The 15,754-nt window shown below is 46.1% G+C and overlaps 1 protein-coding gene across 1 annotated transcript; it reads right to left on the bottom strand.

Annotated features, from left to right (window-relative positions):
• Positions 1 to 622: 622 nt before the first annotated feature.
• PTGER3 (prostaglandin E receptor 3) lies at positions 623 to 10,681 on the bottom strand. Its single transcript, XM_050901355.1, has 2 exons — positions 9,851 to 10,681; positions 623 to 910 (listed from the first exon to the last, which is right to left on the bottom strand). Exons 1-2 carry the CDS (start codon positions 10,679 to 10,681, stop codon positions 623 to 625), a joined length of 1,119 nt encoding a protein of 372 aa, XP_050757312.1.
• Between the last annotated feature and the right edge of the window lie 5,073 nt (positions 10,682 to 15,754).

Here is a 15,754-nt window from a genome sequence, read left to right on the forward strand (position 1 = left end):
GTATTTATCAGGGCAAAGCCATGTGTCACGAGACTCGTGCTGCCTTCAGTTCTCGAAAGAGAGTGATGTACCATCATTGGTACAACACAACCTTTTCAGTCACAAGCCACTGAAATCCAAAGAAAGTCTCCTAATTTTGTCTTCCTTTGATTCTTGTATTTTTTTCCCCTTTCTCCCCTTGTCCCTTCAGAAAAAAGGAGGAAGAAGGGCTCTCTGAAGTAGATAATGTTAGTATTACAATATATATAGGAGTGGGTCTCTTCAGTAATTTAATCTGTTGAATCTGTTCCAAGTGTCCCCTGATAGGAAAACCATTTTTTCTACCTTAACGCAAGAACATTCCTTCCAAACTCTATTTTAGGCACACAAAACGTCATGTTCTGCAGCTCAGTTATGAATGGCAACAACAACAGAATGTAGAAACAAAACCAATTCCTTCTTCTGTATTGGAGAATTTCTGGCACATCGGATAAATAATTATTTGGCACTCTAAGTCCACTCAGTAATACCGTTTTTAGCTCTTTATGCAGCTGCTAACATGTTACAGACACCCCAATTCACAGTAAGAGTTAAAACTACTCGTCGTCAAAAGTAGTTTCCATGCGAATGGATCAATGTTCCTTCACGCCGTTGTCCGTCGGATTTCCTCTGACAAGGTGATTGATCTCTCTTTCCACTCGTTGTTAGAGCACTTGGAGACAGCGCTGGCTGCCTGACAGAACTTCTGGAGGAGGATCTTTCTGAGTAGCAGGTAAACCCACGGATCCAGTATCTGGTTTAGTGAGGCCAAACGCACAGCTGTCAAGAAGAAATTGCATTCTTTGTGCAGTCCTGAGCTTTGGGCTTCACCGGAGAAGCTCTTGCAGTGTTCAAACGATGTGTGGCTGAAGACCATCTTCAACATCGTTATCTAAGGGAAGTTAGGAGGAAAAAGTGATACATGTTAAGAGGCTGTTACCTGTATATCACTATATGCAAATATTCCTAAAGACAAAATCCTGCCAAGACATGTTTTTCCTCCCTCATCCAATTCAAACTGTGGTCGGAGCAAATAAGCATTCAGAGAGCAGCTCAGTTTGCGTGTGTGTGTAAAACGAGTGATAAACATGATACCTTTCAGCTATCAGTCAGAGTTATTTATAGATCTCATGCTAAAACAAGGCAGCACATGCTGCTTCCCTGCTTGAGACACAACAGAAAGCTGTGTGCTAAATCCTAGAGGTTCAAGATGGCCTTAGCTAGAAAGGGAAATTACTGACCTCGACTCATTTTATCATTGTCATGTTATCACAATTACAAGGAACAGCTGAATAACTCATGATGAGTAGAGCTCTTCAAAATTATGTTATGAACAGTAAATGTCAGAGAAAAGAATTTCAACTACAAAAATGTCTTTATTCTTTTTAAAGCTAAGATGTTTTATTCTATGACTTCTGAATTTTAGAATTTGATTTTAAGGTAAACTATTCTGCTTATGAACTGAGCCAAATTAAAAGAAAAGGGTTAATAAAAGTGTGTTGGGCTAGGAGTCAAGAAAACATTTTAAGTCAACAGAAAAAAAATCTTTTTCTTTTGTCAAAAGCCACAGACTGCCTTTTGCGTTAACCTGACCTATATTTCCTCCTTTCCCCCTCAGTTCAGCTCCCCCAGTGAACAGAGTGATATAGTTAGGAACCTGTTTCCCACAGCATCCGAACTGGCACGACTGAGAGACACTATTTACACTGTAAAATGTCTCACGCAAGGAGAAGTTTCCGTAACCGATGTCTCCCACACCTCACAGCACAGATCAGTAAGCTCCGGCCTGGGAGCCAAAAGCTACACGCAGGTTGATTTTTTTGGGATTAAATGCCATCAGGCATGGCAGCATCTTGATTTACAACACTAGTTACGCAGCATAGGGCTATCGGGGTCCTGCCATGGGTGTGACGTGGGTGGCACATGTCAGAACATAAGCACTGGTCAGCAATAGTCACTCATTTATTCAGAATAGCCAAAGAAGAGGCAGCTTTGATTAATACTTTCACCCCAAAATCTGTACGTTAAGATAATTTTATCACTCGTATTTCAAAGTGTCAGCGAAGACATGTGCTGTGGGTATGGTACAGGCAGCAGGGAGGATTCATGTTTCTTACGGGTTGCTACAAAGCTTACAATCTTTAAAAGACTTATAAACTGAAGACTGCACTATAATGATTCAATCAACTAAAATAACAATACTTCGTACGTCCTCATTTTCCAAATTAAGACATAAACTTGCTTTACACCTGTCAGTGCCATGAGCCTTGAAACACTAAGACACTGCCAAGGGCTGCTACAGGCTGCACAGAAAACCTGTGACTGAAAAAGAACGCGGCTTGGGATCTCCAGTGCAGTGCTCCAGCCACAGGAGCACCGGTTTTGTTATCAGGCTGCTGCTTATCCAGGTAAAAACGGTGAGAAGCTTTTTTTGTTTGGCTTTTTTTTAAAGCTGGTGAGAGAGCTCACCAGAGCTGGTGGTGTGATGCTCTCATATACTCATATATAACCGTGGGAAATGTGAATCACATTTTGAAAGATGTCAGATATAGATATAATTTTCCATGGTTTAATCTGGATCTGTTGTCTAAATTTTTCTCCTGAGCTTTCTGTACCAACTACAGCTGCTTAAAAATATATCACTTCAGAGGCTTCTCGTTGCTTCTCTACAGATAAGCTATGTTAGATTTTGTATTGCAATGTCTTTTCCAGGAGCCCATAAACACAGGGATCAAAACGTCTCCTGAGCGGGCACTTGCCATGCAACTTGCTGCCAAACGACGTGCGTATCAGCTGTATAATGGGGCAAATACCTGCGCCCTCACGCCTGGCTGTGATGCACAAGGAAGCTCTCGGGCGCTTTAGAGCAAGGAAAAAGGCAGAGCTGATGTGAGGACGGGGCGTGCTTCATAATGTACGTCGGGTAACTGCAAGCAGGCCTTCTCGCCGGGTACCGGCTCCTACCACGGACTGAAGCATGGCAGCGTGAAGTGACCTGGCACTTGGGAAGCCGGGTAGGGCCTGTGTGCTACACTCTGTACTCCGAGGACAGGGCTATGGAACACCTAACTTTTCCTGGACAGGCCCTTTTTTTGCTTGCAAATCTCTTCTGGGCATGACTTGAATACCTTGACCGGCTGAATTTACTGTCTAGAAATCCTGCAGAATTGAGATGCAGTAGGTCCACACATTTTGATGTGTCTACTGTGTATGTCAAGGAGATGGATACCTGTGCACAGTGGCTCCGATGCACATCTAATTCACCGTCTTTGCAAAGTCAGTGGTACCATACACCAAGTAAACGGGCAGCCAGTCCTGAAAACGCAGGGAACAGCCCGAGGGACGAGACTCGCAGTTAATTGTTCACAGCCCTGTCCAACTTCTTGACTTCAGCCTTTCGAAAGCACCAAGACAATCTGCACCAGCAGCAACACAAGCCGAGTGATCCCAGCCAAGGTTTTCCCACAGAAGGCTGCCTTCAGAGCAGAGTGTCACCCAGAAAGGTCACATCTGGACTGCTGCTGTCCCCATAAACTGGGACAGTCAGAGCAAGAGTGACCAGGAGCAGAGGCTACGGGGGAGGATTTTTCCATTCAAAGGGATATTCTGGGTGCCAGATCAATAACCATGTGTTGACCTTGGAAAGGCTTAGATGAGTCCAGAAGGCAGGGCAGCTCAGACAGCAAAGTAGAATTGTTTTTGTTTCTTTAAATAGAAGCAGTTGAGGATTCCATTTGCTACATTTAATTTAAATAAAAATGAAAATCAGTAACCATTGGTAGAGCTTTTTAAAAATACAGATACAGATGCAGACCACAGCAAACAGCCACTTGTGCACCAGACCCACACAACCACAGTCCTACCACTTCCTCTGCCACCTCCGGCTGTTCAGGTCACTGTCACCGTCACCGTCACCGCTCGGTCTACACTGCCTACAGCATCTGCCTCCTGTGCCCACCAGAGTCGAGCACGACCCACCTCCTGACGAGGACTGCAGCATCACCATGCCGTGGAGAGCAGCAGTAAAGAGTATGTAAATATGCTGTGCCCACGCTACAGCCCATGGAAACCACACTGCATTTGTCATTCCCAGTATTTGGATTACTTTCTCCCAGATCAGCTCTTCTAGCTCTTCCTTTGGGAACTCTGCAGTGCAGACCTTGTTGTCTTGTTCTTTTGTTAGTGAACCCATGCAGCTACAAAAATATCAGGCTAATAAAATACATTTCCCAAGCAGAAAATTGCTGCTTATTTTTGGTTTTATTGCATAATATTCCTTTACTGGAATATTTGTTGGAACAACAATTGCTCTACTGGAAATTTTATTTGTTTGATATCCTTAGAGGTTGTTTATCATGGCCTGTACTGGTCTTCTAAATGAATTAAAAGAAAGACTGCAGAAGGTAGAGGAATCCACATCAGGTGGAATAAAGTCAATGGAACTACACAATTTATGCCAATAAAAAATTTGGCTCAAAATGCATATAGTAATATAGTTCATAATCATATTTATTCAATTAGAGTAGATAAAACTTTACTGTTATCACCAAATTTAGTTTTATAACAGAATTAAGCCTCCACTGCTCGGTTTTCAAACTTACAACCAAAGACAAGACGCATTTTGTGAGATATCTTTACAGTGTTTTGAACAAAGTTGGACTGTAGTACACAAGAACTGTTCAGGGTTGTTTCACAGGCTCCCCAGCTGGCAACCATCACTGTGAGATACTGCCACCAGCTTAACTTTACACGGGCAGCCGGTGTTACCTCAGGGACTCCCAGGAGGCTTACTACCATATTGCAAAGAGTTTACAATGAACTTCCATTGTAGTTGGGGGGGGGGGGGGGGAGATAAAAACTTTCCCAAAGATATTTTTCCAGTTTTACAAACTATGTTGGAAACTGCTGCTATCTGCAGTAAAAGATGGAGAATAAAACAGCTGAGGTGCTTGAAGGCGCATATTTTTCAGCCAAGCAAGAGCTGAGTAGTTGGTCTGGAACGTGAGATAACAATCTGACGGGAAATTCCTGGTCCCAGACTGCAAAATCTTTTCTTGAGATCGCTTCCAAAAAACCAAACATGTTTTCTACGCACCATGAAGACAGGAGGATTCATCGTCTTACACTGCTTCTCCTCTCCCATTAGCCCTAATCTGTTGTTTAAATAATTCTCTCACACATAAAGAAGCGAGCCATAGAAGGAACAGAGGATTCTCCTGATGAAATACAAATAGTGGCTGTGGTGAGTAAACCATGGAAAGTCACGATGGAGAGGATATGATTTTTCCTTGTGATGACTAACAATACCTATAGTCATGTACCACCTTGTTTTAAAATCAGAATTGTAATTTTGTCTCATTAAATTTTTAGGAGTCTCTTCTGCCGCCTCTGCTGAAGCTGAGGCAGAATGAAAGACTTCAGTTCGAGCAGGCCAAACGCCATGACAGACTTCGCTTGTGGACCCCTGAAGGAGAACTTCCCATTGCCTAGCGTGGACGTGGATTTCTTTTTTAAAGTAGAAATACCGCCCGTCGCAGGCAAAGCTAAGACAAGTCCAGCCAACTAGACTACAGAGGGGCACGTTTGGCATCTGCACCACCTTAACCTTGGCTCACCCCCTCACTGCAGCTGCTCATCCATCAGATTGACAGTAATCCAGAAAGGATTATATGAGTTATATGAGTTATTATATACATTATTATATGAGTTATTATTATATGAGTTATTATATAAGTTATATGGCACCTGACGATCTATCTTGATTAGCAACCTTCTTGCAGTAGGGCAATGCAACACCTCCTGGCACATGTGGGCCACAGACGTCCCAGTATGGCCTGGGAAGAACTGCTTCTCAGAGCCGGCTCCACATCAAGGCCATGCCGGTCTCTGCACGGCAGCACCGCACATCGGCACGTGCGCAGGCAGCACTGCGCGCACTGCGCTCTCCTCCGCCGCCCCGCAGGGCACTCACCGGCAGAGCAACCTCAAGCAAATCACTTCTCTGTTTCAGAGAAATATACGGTGGTGAAATCATCTGCAGTCCTCTCGGAGAATTACTGGAGAAGGCTGAGGAATTTCCTAAGAACACGTTTACAGAAGGATAATAACGCAGGGAATCACGACAAGGTCCCATCAAAGTCTAGCGGGATTCCAACCAATGTGGTCTAATTCTTACCACTTGGTTGTGACCTTAGGTAGCCAAATACGGTCCAGCAAAATCCAGTCTTTTGGCCAAGCTGAAATGATCAGGACGCTGGGGCAGCTTTGAAACAGATGGCTACTCCAGCCTCAGGTGGAAGCGGAGCAGTAGTGGGAAGAGTTACTGATTCACAGAAAAGGAGCCACTAGTTAGTTTCCGTAACTATGTTTTGCACATCTAAAAATATTACAAAATAATCTATTTGTAATAAAAATACCTGTAAGGGAGAATTATTTAATTTCTGTCTGACAGGGGGTAAAGGAGAAGAAGTATTTTAATAGGAAAAGCAGCACAATACCTGAGCATTTTGGCTTTAAATAGCCTTGAAACAACTCTGTGGGTGAGTAATTTTGTAGCCTGGAGCTCTAAAAGAATTATTATGAGAATTCCAGTTTGTGCTGCACTGGTGTTTCTGTACAATCAAGGGATAGCTGCCTCTATTTTACCTCAGACTCATTTCAATCTGCTGTCAGTTCAGTTCAATGGTTATGCTCCACCGCTGAGCACCAAAACAAATAGAAGATTAGCGTGAACTGGAAAGCACTGACGATAAAGCAATATCTTAAGCGGAGCATTTTCCCAGGTTCTCCATGCTGAATTCAAGGCAGATCCTGAGTGCACAACAAAAGGAGGCAATGCCTGCATTATGTATGCACTTCCTCTCTTCTACCAAATCCAGCACAAACCAAGAAAAGGCGGGACGCTTCATTAAGCCGTTTAGAGCACAGCCACTATCGTCAGAAGCTTCACTTTTCTGTTAAATCACATTTGATTTTGTCATTTTCCATCAACAGATCAAGTCTAAAACCACTGTCTGTGTAAAAGGGCATTGTTTACCCAATAGTAATAGTTGTCAGAATCCGTTAGTTCTCGGTTATAAAACTCAGATTTCTTTTTTTAAAATACCAAAAATCTCCTCCGAAAATCCCTGGATTCCTGTTTCAGCTAAATTTCTTACAACTGCTAAATGATGCAACTATAGGTTAAATGAGTTCTACAATTTGGCTTTCACTGAAAATGCACTTGCATTACTCCATGGTCACTCTTCCAAAAAATCTGACCTCTTACTCCTAATTCATACTTTGTAGTTGTACAGAAAATGTTGAAGTGCGCATATCAAAATGCTTCCGTAGTCATGACTCTTGATTTCGAGAATATGAAGACTAGAGAACATGCTGACTAGACAGAGAAGTTTTGCAGCACCCCACAGAACACGTTATATGCTTTCAAGTGCTGCTGCCGCACAGGGATGTGAACCGTTTACAAATTCACTCTGGCTCACGGCTGTGTCACCCCGCGGGGCAGCAGTCCTCCACACGATTGTAAAACACATGCAAAGCGTTGCCAACCGGTAGCTCTTCAACTGGCCCTGCCTTCGACTCGGAGCGTCAGGCTCCTCGCCAGGGAGTCAGTTCACCTTCCACGGCCAAACCTCTGAGAAGCCCTGCTCTCTCTTACCGGCTGCCCAAGCGTTTTCTGGAGGTGTCAGCGTTGTTTACAACAGGCTCTCTGACCTGGGCTCTGCTCCCTTAACTCATCCCATTAACACTTCCCACAGATCCATTCAGCAGAGCGGGGGCAGCTGTATCGGTTTGACTTCTGAGTGTTAAATCTGCAAAAATGCCACGGGACGCAAACCACCAAGAGGAATCCCTGCATCCTCACCGATTTTTCCGAGTACTCGGGTTCTGAAGGAAGAGAAAAGAAGTGTCCCTCAACTCAGGGGTTTTCTCTCGATGATACAAAGCTGGTTAAACCCTCAGGTGCAACAGCCCCACAGCCCCCAGGCTGGTCGAGGGAGCAGCATGGGTCCTGCCGCCTTGGCTGCGGAGGGCAGGGCAGAACCTGCGTCCCAACGGAAAGACCACAAAAGCAAGGGCTGAGAGGCAAACACGCTTCCCTCATTTAATAAATGCCTTCTAATTTTTTCATCTGTTTAATTACGGACAAGCATGCAACAGTTAACTTCTGTAAAATAAAGAAATCCTAGTGTCTCCCCTTGGGACTTAATCGCACACGTCAGCGGGACGGCAGGACGTGCCACAGCAACGTTAACGGCTAGCCAAGGTGTCTGGGACCGCAGGCAACCAATGCACGGCGACACAGAAACAGTGACAGGGTATTCTCCTGGTTTAACTTATCAAATCTAACATTCCTTCAGGTTTGAGGAGCAGAACATTATTCTGGGCTCTCAAGTTCTCACTACATTTTCAGTGTGGTTTCATATTTTACTTTCGTCACAAGCTGTTAATGATCTCTAGAAAGTTAACTTACAGCCTCTGACTTATTTTGGGGTGGGGTTATTTTGGAGATTTGATGGGATTTTAATTAATTTACAAGGATAACATTACTAAATTAAATTAATTTGTTTTCTATTTTTACCTCATCCCCATCGGCTGTTAGCTTTGGCAGCCATTCCTCTCGTTGCAGCCCCATTTACGAGAGCTCAAGTTCTCCTTTGTGCAAGAAGGAAGAAAAACCCTTCTCTGGCCATAAAGTACATTTCACATAACTTCAAAATTACCGTAGCTAGCTTCAGCCCTTTCCTGCTTATGGATCCCAAGTACAAACTTTGCAAATATCATACTATCCTCTGACAGCAGAATAAGCTGGCCTTTTTAGACAGGGTATTGGACTCCCAGGTGTGCCCTTGTCCCACATGGCAGAAAGAGACGTGGACTCAGCCTCCTCCACTCCTAAATCATGAGGAGGGGTTTACCCCAGCTTGGCAAGAAAGGGCGTAAGTGAGGAATAACAAAAGAGCCGGAAGAAATGCAAGGGTCCTTTAAAAAACCAGAAACAAAAAGCCCAGAATGCTGCTGTATATAAGATACAGCGAGCAATCCGCTGAAAACTAGAAGGCACTCGCAAAGTCACAAGTCGTCCCTTTTCTCATAAAGCACTGAAGTAAGTTTTGCTACAAGGTGGGAGCACATAAAAAATCGTAAACGGCTGTTTCCCACGAGCACAGGGCTCCATCACAATAAGGTCTCGATAAACTTCCTCGCAGGTTCCCCTAAATGAGGAACAAGCAGGTTCTGGTTCCCCTTGTCCCATCACCTCCAGACCCCTGCGGTGCTGTCGAGCAGGTGCAGCGTGCGGGGCAGGCTGCGCCGGGCAGGGGCTCAGCGTGCCCCCCCTGCCCCTGGAGCCCGCCGCCAGCGCCAGCCGCTCCCCCTCCCCTCTAAATCTGCCCGTTGCCTGCCCGGCGCCTGCGGCTCTGTGCCACGAGCACTGCCGACTTCAGTGTCCTGCTCCCAGACCCACGGCCTCCTCGCGTCCTGCCTTCCTCCTCTGTACGAGACCCTTGTTTTCCTCGAGGTCCTTCCTTTTGACTCCAGTTCCTTCGTCTTATTTTTTCCAAATACGCTGCACTTTGGCTACCCTCTTGGACCTCTCCCAGCTTCTCTCCTACCAGCTTTCCACACCTGACATCCCCCAGGCTCTGTCTCTGTCCCCGCTTTCTTTCCTCAGAGGCCGTCCACGGCCATACGAGGAACCCGAACCGCCGGTGCCTCCCACCCTGCCCAGGCCGGTGGGGCGGCTGTCGGGGCCCCCCTGCCTCTTACCCTAAGGGAAGGAGGGAGGGAGCAGGCCCGGCGTTAACCCACGGCGGGCGGCAAGGCGACCTACCAGCAGCGGTGACCAGCAGGCCGAGAGGACACACATGATCCCCAAGAGCTGGATCAGTGTCTCCATGGCGATTCGCCCCCACCGCTTGCTGGAGTGCGACACAGTCGCTTTGGTCCGACAGCGAGATGCCAAGGCCTCGATGGTGGCCAGGTTGCACGCCACCGTCACCACGAGGGAGAGGAGCCCCAGGCCGGCGAAGGTGGAGGCAAAGAGGCTGCCGGTGAGCCGGCTGTCGCCGATGCCGATGAAGCACCAGGTGCCGGGCCACTGCAGCGTGTACTGGCCCAGGCCGGCGATGGGCAGGAGGGCGAAGGCGAACACGGCCAGCCAGATGCCGAGCAGCACCGTCTTCGTCACCCGCGTCTTCATGTGGCTGGCGTACCAGTGGGGCGCGCGGATGGCCAGCGTCCTCTCCACGGCCATGGCGCTGGCGATGAAGAGCGGGCAGAGGCCGAAGACGGTCATGCTGAAGCCGAAGAAGGCGCAGAGGTGGCCCGAGGGGTCGACGGCGTCCCAGGCGCGGTTGGACAGGTAGACGGAGATGACGATGGGGCTGGTCAGCAGCTGCCCCACCAGGTCGGTGAGCGCCAGGGAGCCGATGCACAGCAGGAAGGACCGCTTCCGCCGGCTCTCCTTGGTCCGGTAGCTGCGGGAGACTAGCAGCATGGCCAGGGCATTGCCCACGATGCCGGTGATCATCATGGTCAGCGGGAACGCCACCGAGACGGCGCTGCAGCCCTCCACCGCCCGCCCCGTCCCGTTGCCCCGCTGCCCCATGGCGCCGGGCTCGGTGCCGTTGGGGTCGCCCTGGCACTGCGGCCAGCCGCTCATCCCGGCGGACTACCGCGGTGGCGGCAGCGGCGGGGCGCCGAGGGACCGGCCCATGGCGGTGAGGAGCGCTGAGGAGAGGCGCGGCGCCGCCGGTCGGCGCGCAGAGGGCGGGAGCCGTTATAAGGCAGGGGCGGGCGGGAGAGGGATGGCCCTTCCCGCCCTGAGGGGAAGGGGAGAGGCGGCGCGGCGCAGCGCAGGCCGGCCGCACACCTCCGGCTCCGCGGAGCCCTCAAGCCGCGGGGTGGGGAACGCTGCCGTACCCCAGGACGGGTCTGGGGTCCCGGCGGCACCGGCCGTGCCCCGCCGCGGGGAACGGTTCCTTCAGGCGGCCCGCTGGGACGGGGGCTGCCGGCCGGCCCCCCAGCGCGATCGCGGCGGCGGGCGCTGCTCGACCCGGTCCGTGAGCTCTGCTGCCACCGGGCGGTACCGGGGCTGTCCCCGTGTGTGTGTCCCGTACCCCCCCGGCGGTACTGGGCTGGCGGCGCTGAGGACCGGGTTGCTGAATTGCTGCCGAGCCGGTGCCGGGGGCCGCTGCGTGTCACCGGCCCTGCGGGCAGCTCCGGGACGCTCCTTGTGTGCTGAGGCGGCAACGAATGCCACGATGCCGCCTTTCTTTTTCTCCTTTCTTTTCCCGGCTCTGTTTAACTCTGGGGACTCTACGGTTCAGGCTCAGCCAAGTCGTTTCTCTCGGCCTCAGGCCGTAACTGGCTTGATTAACCACGACTAAATAAATGAACACCCCCAGCTATTAGGTGACAGAGTACCTGATACTGCACCGAAGCACCTCAAGCTTTGTGCCATGTCTGTGTTCTCACGGTCTCGGGAGCTCGGTGGGACCTGGCTTCGCTCCTGGCATAGACAACAACTAGTCAGAGAACCGACACTAATTATCGTTACAAATCCTTGTTTCACGTCACAGTAATTTCTTTGCTTGTGAGCAGGAATTTCTAAGCTTGCTCTATATAGTCGGCTACCGCTGGGGATTTAACTAATTTTTCCTGTGAAAGCAGAGTTAACACTTTTAGGAAATTTTAACAGTTTTACGGGTTAAAAGTGCTATTAGCAAAGTCTAGTTTAAAATACTGCCCTGCTCAGGTTTTGCTTTGTAAGTGTGCACAGGCTAAATCACGAAATGGGAAGAGCTGCATTTCTCATAGTTAAGAACCATACTAGAAGTTATGGCTTGCTTTATAAATTATTGAGCTGTGGCTTCTTTGTTAATTCCTTGCTTTCTAGAACATGTACAACAATCTGTCCTTAAATGAAGGAATCCAGGCTTTAATCTTGCAGATCTACAGCAGGATACCATTTGCAAGATAAGTCCAGTGCTGGGAACAATATTCACACTAAACTCGGATGTACAAAGCTTTAAGTAGAAAGTCTGGAAACGTGAGAGGGGAAGACATCCTTTCCCCTCCTCCCCCCTCTCCCCTTTTTAATTCTGACATTGATTTATTGATTTGGAGCTCCTGTGAGTTCAGCACACATCTTCTGTGTGTCCCTGCCACCATTTGGAAAGTTTTTGTGCCATCATTTGGTACTGTGCTTGATATTTGTGCCCCGCAGTTTCACAATGGGAATGTTCCCGGCTAGCTTAGATGTGTGTTATTTCTGGATGGGGTCCATAACCAGCCTGTGAGAAAGCACCAATTTCTCAGTTCCATTTTCCAAACTAAGTATGAAGCACTCTACAGACTTTTTTTTTTTTTTAAATGCATGTGTAAGCAACCTCTTTTTCCAATAAAAATATTACTCATCTTGATAATGGGAGGACAGGTGAAGTTAGTAAATTGTGCAGGACTTTGCTCAAAGCTATTGTCATAACTGAACTGTTACAGGAACATTACTCCCTCCTGTTGCTCCCTTGTCCAAATTTTGGAAAAGTTTCCACAAGTATCTATACTTTCATACTTAAACCCCCCCCCCACCAACCAACCTATTAGCTCATGTTATTTCTGATTAAAGAATAAAGAAGTCCTTTGTGTTAAAGGAATTCTAGACAGAAAATTCTATAACCAGTGTATACACTTTGATTAATGCTCCAAGAACAAACTATGAAATTGGTTAAAAACATTAGCTGGAGTTTCTTCCCCAAAAGCACGTGAAAGCTATAGCATAGGGACGCAAGCAGAGGTAGCATCCCTAGCAGAGAAACTCCTCAAACAGGAAAGAATTGTCAGGACAGGCTGATCCTGAGGCGTTGCCATTAACCGAGAAGGGTGAAGGGTGCGTTACTGGGACTGGAGGGGCTGTGGGACTAGCCCGCTCCTTCAAACTTCCATCGGCTTCAGTCAAAATTTTTTTCCCATTTAAAGTATCTTTTCATACCGCGCAAGAATATCCACTTTAGGATCTTAGACGCTCGGTTGATATCTGACTTGAAAAGTGCTCGAGCATTAAGCCTTTCCTAGTGGAAGACGACAGCAAAATGTCATGGTTACCTGCTAAAGCAAGGTGGTTACGGAGGACGAAACTCCTGCTGCGAACCCCTCCATTCACATCCTGTACCACCCCAGGAATGCCAAGCTCCAGTGGTCAGCTCTTGATTTTCAAAATTTACTTTTAAGAAGCCTTTTCTGACACCTGAATGAAAGGCACCAGGTATAATACACTGTTGTTATTTAAAGTTATCCTGCCATACTTGATGTTTGGTTTTCAACATTCGTCTAGCAGTGCTGCAATGAAATTAGGAAGGTTTCAAGTAAGTGTCTTCATCAGTTAGTATTTTTCATTACTCTCTGGGCTGGTTTTGGCTGCGGTAATTTTCTTCACAGTAGCTAATGTGGGGCTGTGTTTTGGATTTGTGCTGGAAACAGTGGTGATAACACAGGGATGTTTTTGTGGTTGCTGAGCAGCGCTTACCCAGAGTCAAGGCCTTTTCTGCCTCTCACCCCACCAGCGAGCAGGCTGGGGGTGCACAAGGAGTGTTTATCTCAACCCACGAGTTTTCTCACTTTTACTCTTCCCATTCTCTCCCCCATCCTGCCGTGGGGGGGAGAGCGAGCGGCTGGGTAGGGCTCAGTTGCTGGCTGCGGTTCAACCACAACACTTGAAATGTTACTTACGCTCAATTATTCCCTAAAGGTGACTGATGATAGCGCCATTGAATCTAAAATGCTATCATTTAAAACACTGCCCTGCTAATCATCAATACAAGCCCATGCTGCAACGTTACCCCCCCAACAGAATAAGGCATGGCAAATGCCCAATGCACTAAAAAAGAGGAAAATGTTGCAGATTCCTAGGCAGAACAACTAACTTGCAGTAGTTCATTATAACTAAATTTCAGTTTGGGGAGTTAGCGAGAAGACCCAATACAATGTCTATTTAATCTCCGGCTGTTCATCACAGTTCCTTGTATCAGACAACAGTGCACGGAGTTAGTTACCTGCTGTGGAAATGAAGCAATCTTGTTTTAAGATGTACAAACATGTACATTTTAACGCTTTTTATTATCTATCTGAAGAAAAAAGAAACATTTTTCAGCTGTGGATTTTACTCTGTTGCCAAATTGATACAAAATTAAACACTAGCCTGCTTTTTAGAATCACTTTCTAGTTGTCAATTACTACAGTAGAATGCTTATGCAAACCCACCATCACTATTCATGAATGTATTTAATTTTTCTTAGAAAAGCACATTAGCCCTAAACTTTATCTAATCAACACGTCCTCCTTTGCCATGACAAATTTCACTGATCTTTGATAAAGCTGCACAGAAATACCTGTTTATTTCTATAGGCAGAAATTTATCTGACCCCAATGGCTAAACTGAGGGCAAGGGAAATAATTTTCTAGTGAAATAAAAAATTTACTGCTACGCCACCGGAGATAATTCTATCCCCCCAAACACCCTACTACAGTAAACCCACATCTTTTTACTGCCCAAGCTTAATCTGCTTTGTGTCTTGTCAGAGGTGGACCATGTTTAGTTCTAATAGCTTGGTTCTAACTTATTTGCCGATCCAGTAACTGAAAAGAGGTATTTTGTGTCATTTGTAACAGGCATGCAAAGGCTACCATAGTCGCTGTGCCTTTGTATTTTAAAATGTAGAAATCAAAATAATTTCAACATACAGCTTCCTCTAAAAACTTTCTGAAAAGATGTGGAACACACAAAGAAGAAAATACCTTGAAGTTTTGTAAAAGCTCATTTTAAACGTGCTGCTGTTTAAATCAAAAAATATTTTCGGTACTTAAAAAACTGAAAATTTATGATTCATATGGCCAGGTAAGTGCACATACTGCCCTTCTTGCACTGCAGTAACAGAGAACAACAACAACAACAAAATAATCTGTTAGGACAGGTTATAAAGAAAGATCTGCTTACGTTTCCAAGAGGAAGCACTCACTGCACAGTTGACTCACAGGTTTTATTTACACTTGTCTACAGAATCATTTTGCCTTACATTTTATCTAAGCCAAATGAAACCATAATTTTCCTTTGTCTGTACCCTATCATTTGCTAAATTTAAAAACTTTCATCTGTTAAGTACAGCAACGATTTTAATACAAAGCACAAGAAAAAAAACCAAAGGCTAACAACACAGCATCTATTTGATCTGATTTTTACAATTTAGTAGTTGGACTTCGAAGTCGTCAGAGGCACAGTTACAAGACTAACCTGCTCTTGTGCAATCTACACACATTTAGCATTGAAATTAGATATAAAAGAAAGCATTAAAGAAGAAACTGCAGAGCATTTTTCTCTGCAAAAAGATTATCAAAATATTTCTACACCAAAAACATTTTGCTTATATACCAATCCAAAAGAAGTGTCTTAAAAAAAAAAAAAAAGAAAGTAGAATGTAGTTTCTAAATTTTGCTCCGTTTGTTTTTGTGCAGTTGATTTGAAAAAAGCAGTGGTCAAATATGGGTTTGGAAGTTTTACTACTGAAATAAATGCAGATATATTGCTGTTTGCTTGCTTAAAAAGAAGAATTTTCCTTAACATACTTACCTTGTGATGGCACTGAAGATACTTAAACCTTTCTTAACCAAACGGAGCTCAAGAGAGACCAAGTTTTAATGTGATATTGCTAGTAAAATAGATTCAATAAAGCATTTTAAGCCA

This window comes from Gymnogyps californianus, chromosome 8 (genome assembly GCF_018139145.2).
Source record: "Gymnogyps californianus isolate 813 chromosome 8, ASM1813914v2, whole genome shotgun sequence".
In the NCBI taxonomy this organism is placed as follows: domain Eukaryota; kingdom Metazoa; phylum Chordata; class Aves; order Accipitriformes; family Cathartidae; genus Gymnogyps; species Gymnogyps californianus.

Bases quoted from the DNA above. Each gene is read 5' to 3' on its own strand.
- PTGER3 (XM_050901355.1), bottom strand. From the start codon at position 10,681: ATGAGCGGCTGGCCGCAGTGCCAGGGCGACCCCAACGGCACCGAGCCC. The intron at 911-9,850 runs GTAGGTCGCCTT...AACTTCCCTTAG, and splicing joins CCTGCTGGTCACCGCTGCTG to ATAACGATGTTGAAGATGGT.